Raw genomic sequence first — 26,652 nt, 5'->3', positions numbered from 1 at the left:
GGTTTGGGCATTGCTGAAATCTGCAGTCACAGCAAAACCTGATAACTTGGTATTAACAGATCATTGTGTCTCTGGTGCATAGATGTTTCTGGCACCCAGTGGCTGCCAGGCTTGGGGTTGACCAGATGGCCCGAAGCCACATTAGGCTAGCTTCCCCTGATCTGAGCTTTGGACAGTATGGGTACCCCCAGAAGGTGATGTATCACACTCACCTCTGCTTTTTTCTGCTTCTCTTCCTGCTCTCTCTGCTCCTTCTCCATGCCCACCAGCTTGAGCTTCAGCTCAGATACTTCAGTCATCAGATCGAGCTTCTGAGTCTCAAGAGATGTACGACTTAGCAGCTCCTGCAGGCAAAAACAGATCTCAAAATCATAAACCTCCATGGCAATAAGAACAATTCTACCTCCATCCATAGGACATAAGGCAGTCTCTACATTGTACGATGAAACTGCTACATCTGAGCCACAGTCCTATAGGGGGCAGGCCTGGGCTGATGCTGGGTCACTCAAGGATAGCACAGCCTGATGTTACCCACTGTACTCTGAGAGTCAATGTGAGCTACATTTCTCAAAAAGCACATTTTTCCATAGAAACCATTATTCATTCTTTCCAGGTAGAGAAAAACGGATGGGTCTGCTCCACGAATGAAATTTCTCCATGTCTATTTTTAAGGCAAAGCAGCAGATCCTCTCCACCAAAACAAACAAAAAACCAGCTTAGGTTAACATTATATTTTTCAAAACCAAAGTTTCCTTATCACCTCCTGGGCTCAGTCAATATTCAGCCCAGTCTTCCACACATGTCATTGGAAGACCTTACTGCAACGAACCTAGAAGGGAGCTAGGACATAAAGTAGATATTCGATGAGTATTTACTGAATGGTTACAGTAGAATCTTATTTATGTGATATGTATCTTTCCTAGAATGTAAATAAGAAAATTATTCTTTGCTTATTTTGAGGACAGACCGGGGAGGTTATCAGTAGTCCTGCCAAGCCTAAAACAGTAGCAGACAACAACCTGCCATTAATATATACACTTAATAAGCATAAATAAGACAAAACAAAGGTGATAGGTGAAACACCTGCTCAGCACTACTAGGAATTATGAAGGACCTCAAAAGCCAGGAGCACTTCCCAAAGTCCAGGGTTAACATTTCTCCATTGGCAAAAGGCGATGTTGTGTGAGATCCCAAATCTTGGCACATGGAGACACTGGACACACAGGTCCTGGCAAGGAGACCACGATATGATGCTAGGAGGGTAACCAGCCAAATGAGCTGATGGAAAGGACACAGCATCCTGCCATGGTCTGAAATTTCTGTATCAGCTTAGGCAACCCAACACTAGTACAAGACCAGTGATCTCAACAATCTGACCCTACAGCCATGATTTCACGTTCTGAACTGTCCTCAACTCATAAAACCAAACCACATGAGTCAGAGATTTTAACTTGGAAAACATGACTCCCTAGGCAAAAGGCCATCAGTACCTCAGAAAGGTGGTCTACAAACTGTCCGTCTGCTAACCTGAGGGCGAGTATCCAGAAGCCAAAGAATTCAGCAAAGTGAGCTTAGTACTGGGCTGAGGAGCCCAGCTCTTCCTGGGCCAGCCAGACTTGAAGCTGGCTTACAGGGCAAAGGCAGCAGCAGTGTCATGCCAGAACTGCGGGCTGCTTGGTCATGAGGAGTTAGCCAGCTAAGTATGTCCAGTGTTGGGACTGGGGGTGGGTGGACATAGATGCACTGAGTGCCTCCTCTGTGCTAGACACTGTTGGGTACTTTACATACATCCTCTCAATAAACCCTCCCAGGGATTTGGCAGTCAACATTACTATCCCTATTTTACAGATGAAGAAACGGGCCCAGAGACTGGCCTGTCTTGGCCAAGGGCACATGCCAATCAACAGCAGAGTTAGTTTTAAAACCAAAGTCTCTTTGGCTTCAAAACTCATTTCTGTTTAATGTATCACATTGTTTCCCAAACAGAGAAAGAAGTCCAAGAATTTCAAGGGAAATAAAAAAAATACATGCTGAAAAAAGCCAATCAACAAATATTCACTGAGCCCAGGAAAGAGCTGCTCAAACTGTTAAGATTTTGTTGAGCACATACTATCTACTAGGGCCTAGTGCTAAGGCTATGCAGGCCATAGAAGGCCCTAAAATGTTCTTCCCTGGGTGAGGAAGATGGGATTTCTGGGTCTTGAGTATCTTAAGATATAATCCTTCCTAATGCCGCCTGCTCGTTACCGACATCCTTCTCCCTCTTCCCCACCTTCCCCTTTGCCTCCACCACCTCATTCTGTGTCTTTCTCTCCATCCTTTCATCTAGCTGCTTTGTTCCAGAAATGATTTGAGGCAGTTTGCAAAATAGACAACTCAAGTGAAAAAATAAACCGTAAAAATTAAAGCAGGTAAGGAAAGAAGTTGAAGCCAGAGTGACTGTCGGCATAAAACTCATACCCTAAAGTTCTATTCACAGCTAGAGATGGAGTACAATGTGTATGTGAGCTTCCCAGCCACCAGTGCAAAGGGAAAAAGGGACGATTCTAGAACTCAAGGTCCACGGGATAATAACAATTGCTTTGGAGTGCTAAGAACTCAGAAAATCTTCTTCCATGAGACTTCCATCATTTGTTCAACTACCAGATGCCAAGGCCTAGGGATAGGAGAGTTAAAAGTACAGCCCCTGTTGAGCACTTGAGTCTCTTAAAATGGTATTTATGCAGTTGTCTACTGACCAGCATTCAAGATACTGCCTTGGTGGGATTTTAAAAAGCCTCAGAAGGCATCTCTCTTGAAAGCTAAGAATCTCCTCTGCTTTCATTATTTCCAGAATCCCTCTGGCTGTTTTAACTGCCAGGTTGTAATTGGTCATACCAATGTTCCAGTTAATGAGGATAATATTCTAATTGGTTGCATTAAAATTCCAATGGCCATTCCAATTGGTCATGCCAGGGTTCTGATTGGTCACACTAACATTCCAAGTGGACATTTCAATTAGACACACCAAAGTTTTAATGAGAAGCCTGGGGCTGCTTAATTTCACATAGTCCACTGATAACAAAACTTCTCCTTACTGCCTCCTAGATTCTATTAGCATGTGCTTCCCCCTTTCATTATCATCACCCCTGGTCCTTGTCATCAATAAGTACTGTCCTACTCCCTGAACTCAAAATCAGCCTTAGACAGCCTTATCCCAGCCCAGCTCCACTTCCCCATCTCCAGGCCCGGCATGGCCTCCAGCCACTGTTATGTACTATGACCTCTATCCTAGTTGTCTTAATAGGATTTAAATACCCTACATTCTAAACTGCTCTTTCTACTTCCAGCAGAAACCGAACCCTGACGTTTGCATGACATGACATGTCCTTCCCAGTCCTCTCAAGTAGAGACCGTTCTGCTCCAGCAACCCAACTTACAGAACACCTTTCTCCCTGTTAAACACTGCTTCTTCCAGATCTCCTACCTCTGCCCTCCTCCTCCTCCTCTAAGGCGGCACCATTCAGTTAAGTCACATTCTCCCCAAATATCCAGACCCCAAGATAGTCTCCCATTTCCATTGATTATCCTTGTTTATCAATCTTCCACTCGGTGTCCACCCTGGTTTCACGTTTCTTGACCTTGACACCGACAGGCTTTGCTTCCACCTCATTTCAGCTTCTCAGTAGTATGGCCACAGCCTAACCCTCGTCTTGATCCAGAACATGTGTCCTTCACTGCTAAAATCTTCAACTCTGAAATTCTCTCCTCTGGCCACAATCCTCTGACTTATCAACTGGCCCATTTAGTCACTCAAATCATCTTTAATTTCTTCTTCTGTGGCTACTAGTTACTTAATAACTCCCTATTTTTCTAGTTTATCAACTTCCTTTAAGCAATATTTACCTCCTTATCCACCCTGTACCTTAAGGCTTATCATTTCAGTTGTATCATTTCTGCACCAGAAAATTCTTCCTCTGACTCATCCTTGCCCCTAGATCTGAAGTGTATTTGCTTCACCAGCGCCCACTCCACGCCAAACCTCAAAGACTTTTGTCTATGTTTCCACTCCCCCTGGCCTGAGAATTGCTGGTAAAAGTCACTTAATGATGCCAATTGGTTTCCACACAAATTTACGCTATCTGATTACAGCTGATCTTCCAACACTGCCTAGCAAAACTTGTATTCATCTCTGGCTGGTTCCTTTCAGAGTTTATTCCAGATCTTTTCCATTCTCCTCGAGTCCTAAACCCCACCCTATCCCCTTCTTCTCCTTAAATAACCTCTCCTCATATTTACTGAAGATTTTTAAAGGTCATCTGGTTAGTCACTGAACTTACATCCTTCCTATTTCAAAGTTTCCCAGAATCATCTCTCAGTCCTCTCTCCTGAATCCGTGTCTTAGAGAAAGCAAGCCCGCACCTCCTTTCTGAAGTTAGTCTGATATAACTGCACACAGCCGACTTCTCTGTCAGGTTCTTCTATCTTTAAAAACTGTTCCCAGCCCAGTAAGTTTCCAGGTTGCACATTAAAAGCATATGTTAAAGGACACAAAGATTCCAGAGTTTGCTCCTGAATTGCCCCACCTGACCCACCTTCCTGTTGCTGACCAGTCCTCCATGCCATCCTCACGCAGCTTGAATGAAGATTCAGGTAACTCCCTGGTTAACCAGTAGCGTTTGGCTTTGTCCTCTGAGTCCTGGTCCTGTTTCTCCCTCTAGCCGGTAGTGCAGAATGACGCCTGCTCACAGGGACCTGGGCCCTCCCTCACCTCTGTACTGCCTTTGAGGAAGTTCTCACCAAGTCTCCGCTACTCTAGGGTAGGCCCATTAATCATCCGCTCTGACAGGCATTTAATCTCTCCCTCACCATCAGCTTCCATCCCTCAGGCTATAAACATGATCAAATTTCTGACATTCGAAAGAACCTTCCCTCTTGACCTTCCTTCCCCTCCAGGGACCACCATCAGCTCCTTAGTGCTCAGGCTAGGCAAACGCACTCTGCGTGTGGTGTGAGTATGAACGCCAGCTTTTTCTCTTCCCTCCCCTCTCCCCCTCACAGCCAAGCTCTGAAAAGAATAATCCACTCTTTGCTGCCTCTTCTTCCTCACCCTCCTGTCACTTCTCAGGAAAACGTCTGCATGCCGGCAACCCAGCTTCTGCCTTCAGCAGAACACAGAAACAGCCCTGGCTCTGGGACCAGCGTCCCAACTTTCCGAGGCAACTTTCACCTCTCAGCTCTCAACCCAATGATTCACCCTGCATCCCCTCATTAGTGTGAGCCCACCCTCCCTTTCCATTTTCCTGACCTTTCCTTCTTTCTTTCTAATATTTATTTATTAATTTTGGCTGCACAGGGTCTTAGTTGCAGTGTGCGGGATCTAGCTCCCTGACCAGGGATCGAACCCGGCCCCCCTGCATTGGGAGCACGGAGTCTTAACCACTGGACCACCCGGGAAGTCCCATTTTCCTGACCTTTCTTTTTTCTCCTTTGTCTTCTCTGCTGGCATCTTTTATTCTGTCTACCCCTTAGGAGTAACATTCTTGGCTCTTTAGCTCCCATCCCCAAGACTGCAGTTGATCTCTGATCCAGCCTGTTTGTCCAGAGCACGAAGGCAACGCTTGGCACCTACTGAGACCCGCAGGGTGGGATCCTGCTGGGATGTCTTGGAATCATAGAGCTACTGTAATGGGGTGGGGGGGGAATGGGGAGGCAGGGGCCTGGAGATAAGGGGCAGAGGTTCATAAGCAGCAGTAGTGTCTGCTCTCCTGATTGGTTCAAGGCTGCCTATGTAAATGAGAGAGGGCAAGGGATGAGGAGGGGGTGGTATGGGAGGACGGTGGTTTGTGTTTCTTACTAGGCAGGACCATGAAACTGGGTAATGAAGAAAACCAATGAACAAAATTATCACTCACCCCCCCTCGCTTCACCACTACCAGTAATCTCTTCCAGAAGGACAAATACATCTCCTTTCTGGGAGATGAAAAAAAGCCTCCATCTCAGAGCAAACCATCATTTCCTTTTCCCAAAGCTCAGTGTCTGACTGGAGCTGATAAAGAGAATTTGCCTTTCAACTTTGCTCTCCTTAAAGGGCCACATCTTGAAGCGATTACTTCCAACTTTAAGTGTGGAACCTGACCCAGGGAGTTTCTGACCAATGACGGAGGACTGGAGCCAGACTGGCAACCTGAAACCAGAATGAAAGAACGGGCCATGGAACGACTTGAAAGGAAAAATGTGTCCCTCTGCCCTTTGAAGTAAGAGGCCTAGGCCTTGCCGGGAAGCCTCTTCCAGGGAGAGGGGCTCGTAGTCAACCTGGGTTTGAGTCCAGACTCAGTCTCCACTAACTAAGTCATCTCTCTGAACCTCAGTCCCCTTATCTGTAAAAAGGGGTAAAGCACCTACCTCACACTGCGGTCTGGAGCTCCAACATCAAATGAGATAAACTTGAGGAAAGCAGTTATCTCTGCCTCACAAATCTCCCAGGGGGAGTTTTAGGGAAGAACTGGCAAATCCCCTTTTTCTTCACTCAAGTGTCCTGTCTCCTCGGACAGATTTGTGCTCCCACAGGGTCAGGTGCATAGCTCTGTTTAATATCCTTTCTGAGGTAGAAATACCTCCCCCTAAAGGTGCTCTCGGGGAATTTATGAGCTGGGTGCCGACGACGCTTTGCTGAGTTCACACACCTGGGCACACTGTTCCCTCACTCGACTCAAGGGCAGGAACTGGGACTGCGTCCTGGGTCCCGTAACCCCCTGGCCATTGTGTGATAGTCCAGTTTTAACAGAACTGGAACAACTGTACGACAGCTCGAGGAGGTGGGCAGTGCAGAGCCCACACTGTCATCTCCGTTCTCTATAAATAAGAACCCAAGGTTCACTGACTTCCCCAGATCAACCACAAGTGGTGAATCTGCAGAAAGTCACGTCCATGGACTCCAAACCCCCTAAATTTGTCACTCTCCACACCTCACCTAAAAGGCAGCCAACACGATGAGGTTGCCTGACACCTGGGGCTCTGGGTCAGGTTGGAGGGCTCAGATAGAGCCTGGTGTCCTTCCAGGTTTCCCAAAAGCTGGGCTGTGTCCTCACAAGGAGCTTTGCATCCTTTCTTCCTCCCCGCTTGGGTTCCCTATCCTGTCTTCTTTTTGGCACTAAACATGGCTGCTGCTCTGGGCGTTGATTACGCCTGTCAATGGCCAGCCTCTGGAAAGTGTTCCATTTGGCTGCCAGCTCTGTGTAAGACCTCTTCTCCACTGAACAGCATCGGCTTCCTCCCTGAAATCATCACCCGCTGGAGCAGGGTCAGTGATCAGAGGCAGAGGAGCTTGTCGTGCAGGAACTGACAGGACCCCAGAGAACCCATGGAGGCCGCTTTAGAAAAAGTCACCAGGGACTTCGAATACATCACAGAGCATAAGGAACTCTCTCTCTGTGAGAGATTTTGTTGCCAACATGGTCTAGGCCAATCACAATGGGGAGGGCGCTGGTCCACACCTGTATTCCTGGGGTGTTATTCTGGGCTCTGGGCTCGGATAGTTCAGTGTGCAGCCCTCAAAGATGCAGCTGGGCAACGCCTTGACCTGCTTAAAACGGAGGTGAAAATGGATTCAGGCTGTGGGCCTTTGAAGACCCACTTGTACATTTCCTGGGAGATGTCTCTTCCTAATGGGGAAGGTTCCCTGGGGAATCTAGACACGCTCAGTGAGTCAGAGACCGTATCAGAGTAGGTGTTTCCACAGGCAGCTCCGAGAGACGCTTGTAGCTGCTCCGTTCCCACCCTGTGTCCCGCAACAGGCTGCAGACAAGAAATATTTCGCCCTCAAATGTGTCTAGGGCTTCCCTGGTGGCGCAGTGGTTGAGAATCTGCCTGCCAATGCAGGGGACACGGGTTCGAGCCCTGGTCTGGGAAGATCCCACATGCCACGGAGCAACTGGGCCCGTGAGCCACAGCTACTGAGCCTGCGCGTCTGGAGCCTGTGCTCCGCAACAAGAGAGACCGCGATAGTGAGAGGCCCGCGCACCGTGATGAAGAGTGGCCCCCACTTGCCACAACTGGAGAAAGCCCTCGCACAGAAATGAAGACCCAACACGGCTAAAATAAATAAATAAATAAAATTAAAAAAAAAAAATGTGTCTATAATCTATGCGTGGCTCATGTGGCCCTGCCTCTGTGCTGATTCTGTTGGGTCCTGGTTTGCCTGTCTAACCCCATGGGCCTTCATGCTCTCCCTTTCTGGAGACCAGATGGGTTAATGTGTAGAAGAAAACAGATGAGAGCTAAGAGATCAGCACTTAGCAGGGGACCAGGCCCATCCAGGCTGAGGGGTCCGTGGCTCGTGAGTCGGGTGGGGAACATTGGTCAGGAGAACAGCTGTCGGGGGAGAGAGCGCAGTGGGGTTTGGAACCCATGGACGCACAGGGTTTGGACGATGCTGGTTGGGTCTGGGTTTCCTTAAGTGCCCCCAGAGGTCTTCTAGCCAGCCAAGGGGGCAAAGTCTGGAATAGAGGTTGCAGACTGGAGATCTGTGGGCCAGGCTTGGCCTAAAGGTACAATAAATATTGTGCGGTTCACACAATACTTCTTTTTCATTTAAATTAGTTGCCAATGTTTTTAAAATAGAAAGACTGATCTTTAAATTTTTACATCTGGATTTCCAGCTTCTTGTGAAAAGCAGTAATGGGCCTCCATGGGCGGTCAGCTAGAATTGAGTAGCGGCTGGCTCCTTTAGAAAGGATGTATTCAGTGTGTAAGGGCTAGCAGGAGCTGCCTCCCCAAGGGAAGCAGTGTCAATAGGCAGTCAGAAGGCCCCACGCTGTGACAGTGAAAGGGTCTCCTTCAGAGCTCCTCAGGCCTTTAACAGGAGTCCAGGCTTGGCTGAGGGCTGGCAGAAAGAGGCAATTGTGGACTTCCCTGGTGGCACAGTGGTTGGGAGTCCTCCTGCCAATGCAGGGGACACGGGTTCGAGCCCTGGTCCGGGAAGATCCCACATGCTGCGGAGCAGCTAAGCCCGTGCACCACAACTACTGAGCCTGCGCTCTAGGGCCCGCGAGCCACAACTACTAAGCCCGCGAGCCACAACTACTGAACGCCGTGTGCCCAGAGCCCGTGCCCTGCAACAAGAGAACCCGCCGCAATGAGAAGCCCGTGCACTGCAACAAAGAGTAGTCCCCGCTCGCCGCAACTAGAGAAAGCCCGCGCACAGCAACGAAGACCCAACGGAGCCAAAATAAAATTAATTAATTAATTAAAAAAAAAAAAAAAAGAAAGAAAGAGGCAATTGTTTGCCTCCATTCTCTGCCTCAAGGATGTGAGTCATGCTTCCCCTACCATGAGCCCTGGGACCCAGGATATCATAGTCAAACCAGGCAAGTCTCTGCCTATCCCCAGTTCAGAGGACACTTAACGTATGTACTCCACGCTATAGATGGCATCACATCAGCATTGTGATGCAAGAATTAAGCGTCTTTTCAAACAGTATCAAGCAGATTTCAGGAAAGCATTAGCACGTGCAGAACATTCAATGCGTCATTTGGAGCTGGCAACACAATGATCTCCAGTTCAGGCACCACCAAGCCCAGAGGACACATGAGTGGGAGCGGAGCCTCAAATGCCTATGACGTGAACTCAGAATTCTCCAGGAAAGGAGTACTGCACACTCCTTTCATTTTACCCTTGAAAGACTGAGAGACGACGGTCAAAGATATGGGCATAAAAATAACTTGGTTAATTTCAGGAAGATCTTTCAACCCCAGAGGTAGCAAATAAGAGCTACTGCACTCCAAGATATACCAAGCCAAGACATCCACCTCTACGGTACATGCAAACCACATGACTGCTACCCCAGCCACAGCACACAAGAGAGAAGATTTAGAATAAACAGGATATAAGGGGCAGTTGAGCTTAAGACTTTTTTAAAAGTCAAAAATCCAGTCTATGGGATAACGCTTAGAAGGATAAGACAACCTCAGAGAGCTCAGGCACCACGATGGGCCACTTTCTGACCTCCGATCGTGTGGTTACTCACCAGGCACTGCCTTCCTGAAACATCAGCCTTCTGCCATTTTTCTGACATGTTCCCTTCCACGTGCAAATTTTCTTGGTCTCTGTCTAGGTTTTTTTTGTTTTGTTTTGTTTTTTTTTTTACAGCCCCTCCATCATCTTCCTCCCTGGTCCCCACCCCAGAACCGCATCTTTTGCTGTCTTGAAAATATAATCTAGTGGGTTGTCCCATGCACTCTTGTGAAAATGCTTTTCTGCCATTTGAGATTTTTCCACCAGGCTATTTTCTTTCCTGGGTCTTCAAAAGAAAGATTCAACTTTTCAGAGCAAATAAAAAGAAAGATTCACTCCTGTTGCTACTCGGATTTCCAGGGAATATGATAAGCAAGAGAAATGGCATACGATTTAAACAGAAAATCAAATGGAGCCAAGAATGTGGTAACTTATTAATCAGCAATGAAAGGATAAACTAATAACAGCTTCCAAGCTGTCGGAACTAGTTTCTACAAAGACATTTGCATAAAAATATTGATTTTTAAAGAAATTTTTCAAATGCACTCAAAGCTAAGAAACACCTAGAAACTAAGATATTTACCCTAAGACCAAAGGTCATATTCAAAGCCTCTGTTCATTACTATGCTGTGGAGAAACAATTTGAATTTTATGCTGACCAAAGCAATTAAAAAAAAAAAAAAAAAGGGTTAGAGCTTGGGGGGTGGGGGAGGGAGATTATAAGCACTCTTCTAACTGAACCCGCTCATTTTAAGAGATGGACTTTCATTCTTTAAATAATTAGTGAGCACCTTTTATGCGCCAAGTACTATACCAGGAGCTACAAAGCATACACACATAAACTTCAGTCATGGTTTATTTTTCAAAATAACTGAAATGCAAAAATGATGCAAGTTAAGGAAATTAATTAGATATATTACTAGAGTTCATAAAATAAAATTTCTGATTAGCATCTCAACAAATTCTGAAAAGACTTTTGATAAAAATTCAACGCCTCTTCCTAAAAACTGCAGCTCATTATTTACAATGGGGTCAGACTGTTCAAGAAGAGTCAATTCAATTATAATACTTTTACTAAAGAAAAAAAAAAAAAAAAGGTGGAAAAAAACTCACTCTATGATGATGTTTAGCATAGAAAAGCTGAGGACTAAATCATATCTCTGGTGCAAATAGTGTTTTGTATATTATATGTACATATAACAAAAAGGCCCAAAGAGAAACAAGAAGACATTTAAGAGATGTTTCTGAATGGTAAAAGAGCAGTTTTTTTTCATTTTAATATGTATTAAATTATATTAAAATATTATTTATGGACTATGTGATCGGTTTTATCAAAGAAAGCCACACAGAGTGAGAGGGGAAAGAGTGAGGGTAGGAAAGAGGCACAAAATAAGTTAATCGACTTTTGAAAACCCCAGATGCCACTTACAGGGCAAAGGCGACAACAGTGCCATGCCCGAACTGTGGGTTACTTGGTCATGAGGAGTTAGCCAGTTAAGTGTGTCCAGTATGGTTGGTGTGATAAGATGAGGGGGACATGGCCAGCAGAGAGCTCCGCACTGAACCAGGCCAGAAAGTGCCCTGGGAATCTGTCAAACCAGCCCAACAAGTTATTCCTCCCAGGCCAGTCCTTCCCTGCCCTCCCCCTCTGGTTTCACCTGCTGTGTAAACACCACAGGCTAAGCAGCCAACCCTCCCTCCAGCAGCCAACCCTCCCTCCAGGCAGGACGGGAAAGGGGAAAGAAGCAGCGATGTCTGTAACTTGGACCCAGAAAGGGGCTTGCCCACGTGAGCAGCTGCAGGACCCAAGGCCCTGGGCCCCGCCCACCCTTACCTGTTGAAGCATCTCTTCAGCAGCATTGAGTTTCACCTGGTGCCCTTCCAGACACACTTCCAGGTCCCGAATCTTCTCTCCTTGGGCTTCCACTTGGTCTGTGAGGACACTCACCTGTCCCAGGAAATAAAGCAAGGGTGCAGGATTGGGACCGGCTCCCCGCTGGAGGGGAGCCGAGAAGTCACACCACTGATTCTTGATGTGAGAAGAATGGCTGTTATTTTTGGTGGGTGGCAGGTGGGGGAAGTGCCCTGGATGAAGGGAACCCCGGTTGCTTTCTCACCTGGCCAGGAAGTCCCAGCCACCACCTGGACCAGGTTGGTCACATTTCCAGCTCTTGACAGACTCAGGAGAAAAACACCCAGCAGCCACGAGAGCGGCCTCTGGCCTGGACTCTGGCTCCTTATGCCTCTCACAGAGCTCCCTTGGGCAGCCCGACCTCAAGGAATACCTCAGCTGGCTCGCCAGGGCTTCTGCCACCTCACGTGGAAGCGCAATCCAAACTTCTATGCAGAGCAGCCAATGACCTTACCCCTCTCATCAGGGTGTGAGGACAGCTCACCTATCAGGCGAGGGCTCTGAAGCAATTAAGGAATGTGGGACGTAAAGGGCATGTATTAGCACCGACAAAACTTGGCTGCAGGAAGGTTTTTGTGCTTCACAGGCCAAAACATGACTTTAAGTCATAAATATACACAAGCCACACTGCATATACAGTGGCAGGAAAACAGTCGTCTTTCTGAAGAACATCGAGACTATCTATTGGAATTGTTAGCAAATAAAAATCCATTTACAATAAATCATTTAAATTATACCCTAAATACAGACTGAGAGGATTTTCAAAGCCTCCTCTATCAGCAAACAGCCCTTTTCCTTATTATTATTATTTATTTTCCTTATTATTTTTAAATCCTTTTCCTTATTATTATTAAATAATCCTTTTCCGTATTACTACTAAATAATTATTATTAAAAGGTGCCTCAGAGCAGGAAGAGGAAGAAAGCATATGAGTGACCTCCCCCAAAATAAAGAAATCAAGGACTGGTAAGTTGAGATCCTTCATAGCCTTTTGGTTTTTACCAATGGTTGACTCATCGCCATTTACATATAGATGATCATAAATTATTTCTCAGTCTGGAAAGGAATGATAGTTGGAGCATGAGAGTTAATGTGAATTCACTTATGCATGCTTAAATGAAGTTATGAATTATAAAGCTCCCTTTTACAGAGGCACTAATCTTAATGAATATGGTTGCTTTAAGCTTTCCATTTTTATGTTCCTAAGTGATTAATGAATTATTGAAACACACTCCTGGAGCTGATGCATGATGTGCTAACATTTCAATTATAATCCAAATATGGGCGTCCTATCCTCGCTGCCTAACACGATCAGCCACCCTGGCCTTTTCAACTACTAACTCTAATTTCAAAAGAGTAGGGTGCCAGGGGTGGCCTTTGCTCCCTGGGTTCCAGAGTTTCTGTTGGGGATGTGTTATGGTTAATCTTATTGGGATGATTAACACTTAGAGAGTCTGCACCACGCCTTGGGGCCATGCGCTGGCGTTACCCAGCGGAATAGGTACCCAGACGAATAACTTGTGGTCTTAGGTACCAAGAGGAATAACATGTGGTCTCTGGCATTCTATAGCTTATAGCCCAGCTGCTCATAAGGCTCGAGATACACCGGGTTGTGGGGTCCTTATGAACATGAATACTCAGTCTAGGTTATGAATGTAGAGGTGTAGAAAATTAGGAGAAAATGTATAAAGGTTCTAAATGTGACCTTTATTCAAGAAAAACAAATATTTTCTGAGCCCCTACCACATGCTAGGCATAATTTTAGAAACCGAGGGGATACAGAAGTGGGGGAAAGAGAAAAAGATGAAAATCCTTGCATTAAGAAGTCACATTCTAATGAAGAAATACAAGATTTTGGTTTTATTTGTTGTTTAATCCTGAAAACAAAGTATTTTGCCCTGTGTGATTTCCCTTGTTCTTCCACAAGTAACCCCAGGAGAACATTCTGGGCCAAGGGCGCCAATGAATTTGGTCTGGCTGATCAAGCAAGCAGCGCTCCCATGCTGAGGATCTGTCTAACCTGCTCCATGGAGCCTCCAGAGACAGCAGTGAGCACGTAAGAGCAACTCCGAGAGTCTGTCCACAAGCTCCTGGAGGGATAGAAACCACTAGGACCCACTTCTGACTTTTCTGATGAGCAGCTCCCCAACTGTGCTAGAATTGTTTCATTAAGGATTATTCAAGAATTCGGAATTTTTAAAATATCAGAGAGATTATCACACAGGAATTCTTTATTAAATTGTAACCCTCTAAGTAGAAATGTCTCATTTCAGCCATGAAGGTTCCGGGTTCATTAGTTTGTAGCTTGATACTATTTGTGGCAAAATTCTAAACTGGACGCCCTTCCATCAGTTGTGTCATTGGGATGGAGGTTCAAATTACACATCCCTCAAAACGTCTGCACTCTAACGTGCTATATAATCTGGCCCTGCTACCCCTCAGTAGGCAGTTCCCAGGCTTCTCAGGGTCACCAGCTCCAACCACACGGCCCCTTCCTGTTCTTCCCACACGCCAAGCACACGCCTACCTCAGGGTGCTCGCTGCACCAACCACCTCCTCTGCCTGGCACGTGCTTCTACCAGTCTCTGTGGGGCTCCCCCCCCACCCCAGCTCCTTAAGTCTCCTCCTATCGGGGGGGTCGTCCCTGACCACACAGTCCTATCCTGCTTTATTTTTTTCCATAGCATTTATCATCACTGGAAACATTTTGTGAAGTGGTTTGTTTATCATACATGTACGTGCACACACGCACACACACACACACACACACGAATGGAAGCTTGAGAACAGGGACTTTGTCTATTTTCTTCACTGCTACAACCCCAGCACCTAAAACCGGTATCCACTGAGTTGTGGGCATGCAAATAGTTTTTAATGAACAAATCAATGAAGTGAAGAAAAAAAAAAAAAAACCTAGGATGCAAAATTGTGTAATTGTATATTTGGTCTGAGCTTAATTTTTTAAAATAGGGGCAGGACAGGAAAAAAAAAAAAAAGACTGGAAGAAAGGGCCAACATGTTAAATTCTTTTTGACTTTCCAAAGTTTCTAAAATAATCAGATATTATACCTACATTCATAAAATGAAGTGAAATGAATAAAAGAAATAAGGTAAAACAGAAGGAAAAAAGCCCAACATACTGCAGCCTCTTAACTCTAGTGCTAACTCTAGTGCTCTAAGCTAAGGCCCATAGTCTAGGGAGGGTCCCAGAACCCTACCTGCCCCCTCGCTTCCATCCCACTTACCAGTCTTAATCACCACCCTTCAAGCTTTTTAAGGAGCTGGGATTCGGATATTAGTCTTATTATTCTCTAAATTGTCAATCACAGTGTCTGAGGCATACCAGACCTTGAGGCTTGATTCATGCGTTTAAGAACTGACACAGCAAAGAGCTCCTACCTCAGCAAAAAGCATCCCATGAGAAAGATCAACTTTTCAGAATGCAATGCAAGTTTTCAGACCTGAAACGACGTCTTTGACTCCTTGTCCCTGAAAAGTTTTGGAGTTCCGTTCTTCAAAGTAAGAGAGTCATCAAAGGCTTATTAACCCATGTTAACAGCTCCAGGGGGTTTGGCCTCAAAGTGATCAGTCTAGATCCCACACCGGATGAATTGGGACTGATCCTCTTAGCATCCACCCTGGGGCTCTTTAAGAGGCTTTGCTTTATTAGTGACATGAGGACACATCTCCTTTGCAAGACTCCTGGAAGACAGGGCCCCATTAATCAGCCTGGCCACAGAGCTTCCAGTGTATAGATGCAGGTACTCTTGTAGTCCATGATAAATAAATGAATCCGTTCACAGCCCCCAAAAGCCAAGGCCAGAGTTAAATTGTGCCCCCAGTTACTTTCTCCTTTGTTTCAGGAAAAGTCTTTTGAAAAACATACACTTTGGGAGCAGGAGACATCCAACAGAGAAAACCCTTTGGACTTCCCTCCTACTTAAGGCAGTTACAGAGTTGGAGGTAACAGAATAAGCTGGTTCCCACCAAAAAGGACCCACCTGTAATATGAGGGACTCCTTATCTCCTTCTAGACGTGCTAAGCGTTCCTGGTACGTTTCATTACTAGCAGCACTGTGGTGATTTACCTGGGACTAAAGGGAAGAGGAAAAAAAACACACACTTAAAAGGCTGGAAAAACATCTTACCAACTTCCAAATGAAGTATGCAATTGCTGAGGACAGTTTCGCTCATTATCTGTGCAAAACCACCCACCTAAACAGGAAACCACAGGATTTCAAAACTACTACAGTGAGGACCAGATCAGATGCCACTGATAGGCGTGCCTTGAAAGTTGGCAAAAACCACCCCCTGGATGACCTCACCTTTGGCTAGAAAGGCCTCGGTGGAACTCCAGACCCAGCGGTGCTTGACGTGACTGGGCGTGTTGGGTCTGGTTTAGCGGGAGGCACAGCCGGCCAGCAGCACCAATAGCAATAAGGGTCTACTCTTTGAGACCAGGGAGCTGGTACCATTCACCGAGGAACTATATGGGAACAACTCCTGGACAGATCTTGTCTCCTGACTCTCACGTCAGAGTTCTCCAGAGCCAAGGCACACCTCACGGTGTGGAGGCCCATCCTGAACATCGCCGAGAGCCTGGAGGATGAGGGATGCCAAATGGAAGGCCCTTCATCTACTCGCACATCCCTTTCAGAAGTGGCCGATCCCACCCCTCAATAAGGGCTCTGGCAACCAGGGTGGCACGTGGAGTTGCTGCAGTGTTAGAGCTGAGAGGAATAAGCTAAGATGAAACGTCTTGAGAAGAACCCAAATGACAGCCAGAGGGATCTTCAGGGCCAAGCAGAGGGAAAACACAGGAAATACCAAGTAGCCAGAAACCATGGAAAACAGAGGACAGGGAGATCTGAGATGTCAGTCGAGAGGCAAAGCTTATAAGATGCCCTGAGCTAGAGACAGGAGCTGCAGTCACTTCCTGGGTGTGTCTGCCCCGGTTGTAGGCAGGGAGGAGGGAGGTAGCTGCTAATGGAACTGAACTGGCCCAGTGCTACGACTACGCCCTTCTTCCAAGAGGAATTTAAGGGCCCAAACCAGAGGCGCACAGTAGGCCATCCAGGGGCTCAGCAGTCTGAAAAACCAGATCTTATTTCTAAACGGGGAAATGACACTCATTGACACCTGGGCTGGTCCAGAGGAATCAATGCTCCAATGTTCGTAAGGCGGGTATCCTATATCCCAAAGGAAAGTCACGATTGTACAAAGGAGAATGTCAGAGAGGAGACCAGGCACAGGGGCCCAGAGGTGGTCCCCTTCTCCTGAGCCCATTTCGCCACATTCCAACCTTCAGAATGGGCTTTCCAACCACACCCCATCCCACCCGCCCCGTTAAGAAAAGATACCTCCTGCCTTCCCTTGTCCCATCCCTTCCCCAGTGCACTGCCTAAGTGAGGGCAGGTGGCAGAGCCAGGCCTGGTTCTAAAAAGAAACAGGGACCAAGAAATCTGCATTCAAGCCCTGGAGTGTCACTTGTGAGAGAAGCACTGGCTGTTTGTCGAAGATGCAGCAGGAGGGTGAGCCCAGGGGCCATTTCCCAGGGCAGCTGTGCCAGGCACAGGCTAGACGCACAGGGCACCCCTGCCATTCCGCTGCCTTTTCCTCTAGCCCCTCTCCAGTCTGCATTTTGTTCAGTGTTATGGAAGCTCTTTCATACCATAAACAAAGGGGCTTAGCAATCACTAATGGCTTCTTTGTGTTGATGGCAGTTTATTATTGTTCATTAATATTCCAGTCATCACATGGTCAAACACTGACTAGTATCCAAAGATATAATTATAACCTACATTTCTCAGAACCTAACAAGAAAAGAAAGGAAAATAGTTCTTAAGCAGCAGGTCAATTGCTTCTCTGTCCAAGAACTCACATGATGGTGACTTTCAGAGGAGAGAGACTGAGAACAGAAAGGACCCAGGCACCCAAGTGAAGCTGTGTATATCCAGCGCCAGTGCCAAAGTCAGCACATGCACAGGGCCACCCACCACTGGCTGCTGGCACTTCTCCAGCAGGAGATGAAGGGAAGACTCCTTCCACAAGACTCCAGCCAGCTACCACGCCACCTGGGCCTCAGTCAAATGGAGTGCAGTGTGTTCATACGATAAAAGACCTACCCACACAATCACCCAGAGAGGCAGCTAGTTGACAAAAAAAAAAAAAAAAAAAAAAAGAAGAGGAGGAAGGAAGGAAGTTGATATCGTAAGTTCAGTTAATACACAAAATGCGTGCCATAGAGTCTATAAACACATGCTACAAGTAGATTAAAAAAAAAACAACTGAATCTACTCTAGCAGCCAATGGAAAAAGGGAAGCACAACTGAGTTAAAAGATGCACAGGTCAGTATGATAAAGTCAAGCTGACTGGCTAGGAGAAGCACAGCTCTTCCTAAGGAAGGGAGAACCATCCCTTGTTTCCACAGAGAGACTTTGTGTAGTGGGATAAACAACATTCATGATAATATCCTCATAGTAAACAGAGCCCAGCAGAACTCGCTGCTTTCCTGTGATGTTCTCAAAATAGGTCAAAGGTTAGTGGACAACGTGGGCCAAAAACCAAAGCAATTCTATGGAGACCAATACAATGTGGTCCAAGTACCGTGCTCTAGACACATAGCGGGCACTTAGGCAGCACTCACCGTGTGCCAAGCGCTGTTGAGAGCACTTTACGTATATTAATTCATTTAATCCTTCCCACAACTCTGCTAGATGGGTACTATTTTTATTCTAATTTTACATTTAAAGGAACTGAGACACAAAGTATATGAACAAGGCACAAATGGATTATTTGCCCAAGTTACCATGTACGAAACCAGTAAGCACTCTGTTATAGCTTAATTGAGGAACAGATTAGTATAAATTTTGTTTTATACATTGCGATTGTATGAAAGTTCACTTAAAATAAGGTGTAAAAATGCTGTCTGAACCTAAATATCCATTAATAGAGGAATGGATAAATAAACTATGGTTCACCCATATTATGGACAATTTGTAGCATTTTAACATGAGGCAGATTTTTATGAGCCATCATAGAAATACAAGACATACTGGATAGTGAAAGCAGCAAGATCCAAAGAATCATGTGGTGCGATACTAGAAAACAATACTGTCCAGCTCCGCAAGTATTGATATATGTATGAAAGTAAATAGATGCAGTGTCTGGAAGGTTACAGAACAACCCTTAACAGTGCTCTCTTTTGGGGAAGTTTCTGGGCTTCGAAAAGTTGGGAGTGGGAGGTTTGGTCAAGAGGGGCTTTAACTATAATATTTGAGCTTCTTATAAAAATATGTATATTTACTTGAGTAATTAAAATATATTTTAAAATCTAGAAGCACTGTTTGAGTAGCTAGGACAGTTCTTGGTGCTTTTTTCCTCCCCTAACAGACTTGAGGGGCACATCCTTTCCCAGCAGTCACACTGGCCCATGTAGCAGTGCTGCTTGTGGTGAAAAAGTCCCTCCGTCGACCCAAATCACCATCCTAGAGGAGCAGGGCATCTTCCTCTCATACGGTTGACCAAAATCACTGCTGTTCTCTAGCAAGCTTTTGAAAGGTATTAAACAACAGTGAGATGGAGACAATGTCCCAGACAGAAGTCTGCCACATCGTTATCCCTTGCTTTTGGTGAAGTTCAGAGTCCTGTGTTTTCACATTCTACAGAAGACGGACAGCTCTCAAGAAAACTGCACTCAAGCCTTAGCTGGGCACAGACCAGGATAAACCACCACCTCTGCCTGAAGAACCTGGAAAGCAACTGAGAACAGGGCCAAGAAGATTACTTTAAAATCATCTTGTTGAATGCCAACATTTATCAGCCAAAGGTGAGGATTTGAGTTTTGAGTGAATAAATGCACACTCCTTATTCCAGTAATTGGGCAACAGGTTCAGTCACTTTTTGGCATCATTCTTGGATTATAAAATGGCTGTATCATCAGGGTATAAAAGGCCAGATGATTATGAAAATTATTGAGAAACATGTTTAAAAAGACAGAGTCGGGACACAGCTCTGTTTTGCCCGACTTTCAGAAGAGCTTGCTTTCTCAGAGGGTACACCTGCTTCCTTAATTCTAACAGTGGAATTGTAGTAGAAGGCTTGGATCAATACTGAGATCATCAACTGGGTCCCTGAGTGATTCCAGGTTTGGGAGTCTCTGAAAAGTCTTGTTCGTATTCTCTATTAGGTAACTTGGTGATAGAGCAGTTGCCCAGCTCTCCATGCATAAAGTCAGATGGAGAGAACCATGCCAGCATTCCACCGAGGAGGAGAAAGTCACACCGAATTCCGAAGGATGCTACATGCTAAGTTTCTATTCCTCCCCACTCTGGGATGGCAAGGGATCTAAAGGAGAGTTCTATACTGTTCTACCCTGTTAAGGATGCTCATCCCATTGATAAATATAAATTAAAATGAGGTCATTTTTACTCAACTAATGATGTTAGCCCCTAGGCTAGACCTGTACAATGGACTTCTGATGTACTAAGGTGTGATATACATATATTTGATCAAATTTTCCTCTTCTGTCTTGATGGTTATTTTCTACAAATGTGACAGAGGGAAAAATGAATCTTCTCATCCAAACTTTCCATCGTCAAAGCTATTCCTGAAACTATAATTCATGTTAGTTACCTGATATAATATTGCATGGGACCAAGAGATATTGTGAAGGCCAGGGATCTGCGTACGCTATGGAGGTGAAATGCAACTACAGAGTGACATTTCCATGTCCTCTTGCGTCACTTATTGAAGAACGCCACAGTGAAATGTACTCCCTCTCTCTTATATCACAGAACTGAATCAGCACCGGGAGTTCTTTTTGTGTGTATATTGTCAATAACTCAGAAACTTTAGCCAAGACTATTGAAGTTAAACCACCTTTGCTTCTATCAAAATTTTACCCTCAAGAGGCTGGGCAAAGTCTTGAATAAAGGAATCCATCCTCTAAAACCCAGATCTCTTGGAGGCAAATATAAAACACAGCTCAGAAATGTCACATCAAGGTCTTCCCCAGATGCTCAACATAACTAACTATTAGAGAAATGCAAATCAAAACTACAATGAGGTACCACCTCACACTGGTCAGAATGACCATCTCCAAAAAGCCCACAAATAATAAATGCTGGAGAGGCTGTGGAGAAAAAGGAACCCACCTACACTGTTGGTGGGAATAAAAATTGCTGCAGCCACTACGGAAAACAGTATGGAGGTTCCTTAAAAAACTAAAAATAGAGTTACCACATGATCCAGCAATCCCACTCCTGGGCATATATCCAGAGAAAACTCTGACTTGAAAATATACATACACACCAATGTTCATAGAAGCACTATTTACAATAGCCAAGACATGGAAACAACCTAAATGTCCATGGATAAAGAAGATGTGGTATATATATACAATGGTATATTACTCGGTCATTAAAAAAAAAGAATGAAATAATACCATTTGCAGCAACATGGATGGACCTAGAGATTGTCATACTAAGTAAAGTCAGACAGAGAAAGACAAATATCATATGATGTCACTCACATGTGTATGTAAAATATGATACAAATGAACTTATTTACAAAACAGAAACAGACTCACAGACATAGAAAACAAACTTATGGTTACCGAAGGGGAAAGGGGGTGTGGGGGAGGGATAAATTAGAAGTTGGGGGACTTCCCTCATGGTGCAGTGGTTAAGAATCTGCCTGCCAATGCGGGGGACATGGGTTCGAGCCCTGGTCTGGGAAGATCCCACATGCTGTGGAGCAACTAAGCCCATGCACCACAACTACTGAGCCTGTGCTCTAGAGCCCATGAGCCACAACTACTGAGCCCACGTGCCACAACTAATGAAGCCTGCGCACCTAGAGCCCGTGCTCCGCAACAAGAGAAGCCACCGCAGTGAGAAGCCCGCGCACTGTGACAAAGAGTAGCCCCTGCTCGCTGCAACTAGAGAAAGCCGGCATGCAGCAACGAAGACCCAACGCAGCGAAAAATAATAAATTAAAAAAAAAAAGAAGTTGGGTATTAACATATACACAGTACTGTATATAAAATAGATAAACAAGGTCCTACTGTATAGCACAGGAAACTATGTTCAACATCTTGTAATAACCTATAATGGAAAAGAATCTGAAAAAGAATATCTGTGTCTATATCTATATAACTGAATCACTTTGCTGTACAACAGAAACACAACATTATAAATCAACTATACTTCAATTAAAAAAAAAAAAAAAAGGACTTCCCCAGGCCTTGACAGTGATATTGCTGAGAGTCCTCTGGAACAGAGACAACACAGCACCTTGACTCTTACAGACTGTGGCCCTCTTTCTAGAAGACCCAAAATACTATTGATGCCGGGACTGGGCAGGCCTAATATACAGCTCCAGCAATCAACAGCCTACAGTGGGGCTATCTTCTAAGCCATCTCTAAATGGAAGAGAGAGGCTTCAGGATGATGTAGCAGCCGTGCAGGCTGATCTATGGTTGGGGGTCATGGAGTTGACCATGATAGTTAATCAGACTCAGTGATTAGGAGAGAAGTGGGAGGATGGAGAGAGGGCTGTGTGGGTCCAGGAAGCACAGGACTGACCACCAAGATTCCAGTATGGACAGAGTCTCTATATAAAGGGCACTTGGGGCTACACAAAGACACTAGACTAATCTGAGTCCTGCCTCCACCTCTTCCACGGGTCAGTGAATAAGGAGTTTACTCTTGGTTAAGTTCCTCATGCATCAAGAGCTGAATGCTAGCAGACTCAAGAAATAAAGTAGGTTTTCCATATCTTGGGGGGACATTGCATTTTTATCAGGGATGTGATTATCAGAGGATATTTAAGGTCCCCCCCCCAAAACCCTTATCATTAGTTGCAAAAAAAAAAAAACAAAACCAAACAACAGACTAGTCAATTTCCCTCTTGCTCTCTTGCTAAGAGAAAGGAACAGGCTGGGGTCATTACCTTTGCTGTAACTATGTGGCACAAGCGAGGGCTGCCATCTTCTTAGAGATATTCTCACCCCTCCCAACCTCCTGATGCAAAGCTTAGATGGTTGGAATCTTTCCTCTGCATTTTTAAACTTGGGAACAGAAAATGGTAGTAGTTGTGCTGCAAGGTTCAAAGGTTGTCAGTGGACATGTCTTCTTCCAGGTGGAGGAAGTTGGTTTGCAGCAGGAGTAAGCTATGAAGCCAACACACATGGAAACACAAATGAAAGCCAAGAAAGAGAGACTGGTGGCATTCTCACCTCTGGTTCATGCTATCCAAAGGCAATGATACATCCCTGCCCTTCCTATTGGTCCCCTCTTGGCCTACACTGGTTCAAACCAAGTTTCTGTTACTTGCAACCAAAAGTCCTGGCTAATGCATTTGTCTCAAATGGTGATCAGTCAATTGACTGAAATTTACTCCTCTGGAAACAGACTTACAAGAAAGCATTCCTGCTATTTGGATAGAGTACTGAATTACAAAGGGATTCTACCTACCATTGCTTGATTTGCTTGAACTGGTAAATTTTAAGATAGAATTGTCAGTTCTGAGCCAACTATAGTTAAAACCAAGATTATCATCAAGGGCTACTAGGGATCTACTTTGTGGCACAGGGTGTGTCTGTGTGGGATGCATGCGGATAAAAAAGGAACCCATTCTCCTGTGTGTGTGAAATGGATGACTTTCTATCCACCACCTGTTGGCCTCCATTCTCATTTCCCAAGCAGAACAAGAAGGTTAATTCAGGGAATGATACAAGATGCAACAGGCCCATGGCATCAACTGGGTGTGTGTGGGGGAAGAGATGAAATAAACAAAAATAGGTTAAAACACAACAAGAAATAAACAGGAAGCTAAAGTAGGGCTAAAAGATATAAGGGTGGATGGGAAATGAATAAATGAAAGGCAATAAGAACATAAAAACACCTAACAACTGTTCAAGAAGTTATGTTGAAAGAATTAACATGTCCTGTATAGCTGTACAAATGCCAGGTCTGAGAGGGGCAGCTTCCCTGTTCCCACCCTTTGCTCAGCTGGATTTCAAGGCAGGGGATCCCTGGGGACTTTGTTGGGGGCTTCCATATTCATGTACAGAATTCCTGCAGCCTCCTCCTCTACAAGGCAGGACCTTCTGTGCAGAATGACAGCCGGGAACGATTAGGAGGCGAGGCTGCACTAACCATGCACAAGCTCAGGTAGGTCACCTCATCTCAAGCTTCCCATCCTTTAAATAGAGGAGATCATACCTCACAGAGTGACACAGAGGATCAGTTAGGTCATTAAAAACAAAGACGTGGGGGAATAAAAGTGCAGAAAGCTCTCTAGAGCAGGATGCTCTAATATTTCCTCTGTGTAATATAAACAGTTTTTGAATGATCGTGGAAACACGGAACTCATTTAAATGGCTTTGTTTAAACTAAAAGGCCAAAATGCAGTTAAGACACAGCTCTTCCCCTTGCACTGACAGCTTTAATGAACTCATCTTTTTTGTGCAAGAGAACAAAAAAAGGCAACATTTCTGATTAGGACACCTATGAAGTATCTAAAGATCTGAACAAACAACCCAAGGGAACAATAACCAAAATACTTTCGGGCTGGAAAGAAAAAAAGTGCCTAAGGGACAACACAGGACCCATTGTTAGCTAAGAGCCCTGGAATCATGCCTGCGGTGCAGACAGCTTCGAACCTGTTCACTTTCCATTGTCTCTGAAAAGATGCCCACGTTTGGAGTTGTATCTACATGACCACAGTTTTTTCCTTCTTATGAGCATTCTACTACCATACTGTAAGAACTCTGTGCTACAGATATGTTTATAATGAGCACAGTGAAAATTTCAATAGCTAATAATGACTAATCATAAACACTTGAATTTTTATTTCTGTTCCAATCTGAAAGTCAGGTCAAATTTAGGTTAAACATGAGCTTTCCAGCTGAGCTGTCCCCCCCACGAACCACCCGCCGCCCCCGGCAGCCTCCTCAGAGCCATCACCCTCTGACTCTAGTGGCTGGTCAGATTCCACGATGCTTGCTCACTCTTGGCCTGGTCCTTCCATTGTAGCTTGGCCAAGGGATGGCCATATTAGGTCTCTGCAGAGTTCTGGAGGGGGTGCTTGGTGGCACGGATGGGGGCCGTGCAGAATCCCCAGGAGTCTGACTCCTTCACAGCCTGGCTGGCCTCTGCTGGAAGGGCATGCCCTCCACGTGTGCTCTGGTACACTCTCAGGGATGCTGGGTGAAGGCAATATCCCACGGGACCTCCTGTCAGCATGGCACTTCACTGAACATGGGGAAAGAACTGGTTCCAGAACAAACAAGTGGTGTGGAGGAGAGGTCGCCATGGGGGTGTCATTTGGTATGCGAGCACGGAGTGTGGGAAAAGCCTAAGGCAGTCAGCTCCCCAGTCAGACAGCTCCAGCCATAGTATTTCCAAGCTGCCTAGTCAAGGGGATCGTATCAAATCCAGAAAACCCACCTCAAGAGAGCCATGGCTGCCAGGCACAGGGGAGATGTCAAAGTCACTAAGGCTATACTTCAAGCTCAGGACCACCACTCTCATACCAAGCTTTTGAGAAACTTGGAAAATGTAGACCTTAAAAAATAAGGACCGGGGGGTCTGGGCAAGATGGCGAAAGAGTAAGATGCGGAGATCACCTTCCTTCCCACAGATACGTTAGAAACACATCTACACGTGGAACTGCTCCTACAGAACACCCACTGAATGCTGGCAGAAGACGTCAGACCTCCCAAAAGCCGTGTGGATGAAAGGCTCTTGGTGCTCCAGCCAGGCATCAGGGCTGTGCCTCTGAGGTGGGAGAGCCAACTTCAGGACACTGGTCCACAAGAGACCTCCCAGCTCCACGTAATACCAAACAGCAAAAATCTCTCAGAAATCTCCATCTCAACATGAAGACCCAGCTTCACTCAATGACCAGCAAGCTACAGTGCTGGACACCCTATGCCAAACAACTAGCAAGACAGGAACACAGTCCCATCCATTAGCAGAGAGGCTGCCTAAAATCATAATAAGGCCACAGACACCCCAAAACACACCACCAGACGTGGATGTGCCCACAAGACAAGACCCAGCCTCATCCACCAGAACTCAGGCACTAGTCCCCTCCACCAGGAAGCCTACACAACCCATTGAACCAACCTTAGCCACTGGGGACAGATACCAAAAACAACGGGAACTACGAACCTGCAGCCTGTGAAAAGGAGACCCCAAACACAGTAAGATAAGCAAAATGAGAAGACAGAAAAACACACAGCAGATGAAGGAGCAGGGTCAAAACACACCAGACCCAACAAATGAAGAGGAAATAGGCAGTCTACCTGAAAAAGAATTCAGAATAATGATAGTAAAGATGATACAAAATCTTGGAACTAGAATAGACAAAATGCAAGAAACATTTAACAAGGACGTAGAAGAACTAAAGAGGAACCAAGCAATGATGAAAAACACAATAAATGAAATTAAAAATAGTCTAGAAGGGATCAATAGCAGAATAACTGAGGCAGAAGAACGGGTAAGTGACCTGGAAGATAAAATAGTGGAAATAACTACTGCAGAGCAGAATAAAGAAAAAAGAATGAAAAGAACTGAGGACAGTCTCAGAGATCTCTGGGACAACATTAAACGCACCAACATTCGAATTATAGGGGTCTCAGAAGAAGAAGAGAAAAAGAAAGGGACTGAGAAAATATTTGAAGAGATTATAGTTGAAAACTTCCCTAATATGGGAAAGGAAATAGTTAATCAAGTCC

The 26,652-nt window shown here is 45.3% G+C and overlaps 1 protein-coding gene across 24 annotated transcripts in view; it reads right to left on the bottom strand.

Annotated features, from left to right (window-relative positions):
- Positions 1 to 26,652, bottom strand: part of PPFIBP2 (PPFIA binding protein 2) — a 151,545-nt gene that overhangs the window by 47,525 nt on the left and 77,368 nt on the right. For 22 of the 24 annotated variants that reach the window (XR_005020882.1, XR_005020883.1, XR_005020884.1 and 19 more), the window contains 3 exons: positions 15,907 to 15,999; positions 11,828 to 11,941; positions 213 to 344 (listed from right to left, as the gene is read on the bottom strand). Coding sequence is in view for 17 of the 24 variants with exons in the window: in XM_036860151.1 (XP_036716046.1) it covers positions 213 to 344; positions 11,828 to 11,941; positions 15,907 to 15,999 (339 nt within the window). In the remaining 7 variants the exon portion in view is untranslated. The remainder of the gene's footprint in view (positions 1 to 212; positions 345 to 11,827; positions 11,942 to 15,906; positions 16,000 to 26,652) is intronic. The other 2 variants (XM_036860140.1, XM_036860150.1) reach the window with 1 other exon arrangement.

Source organism: Balaenoptera musculus, chromosome 8 (assembly GCF_009873245.2).
Source record: "Balaenoptera musculus isolate JJ_BM4_2016_0621 chromosome 8, mBalMus1.pri.v3, whole genome shotgun sequence".
NCBI lineage: Eukaryota > Metazoa > Chordata > Mammalia > Artiodactyla > Balaenopteridae > Balaenoptera > Balaenoptera musculus.
Note: the sequence above shows the minus strand (reverse complement) of the source record. Positions and strands in the feature narration are given on the sequence as shown.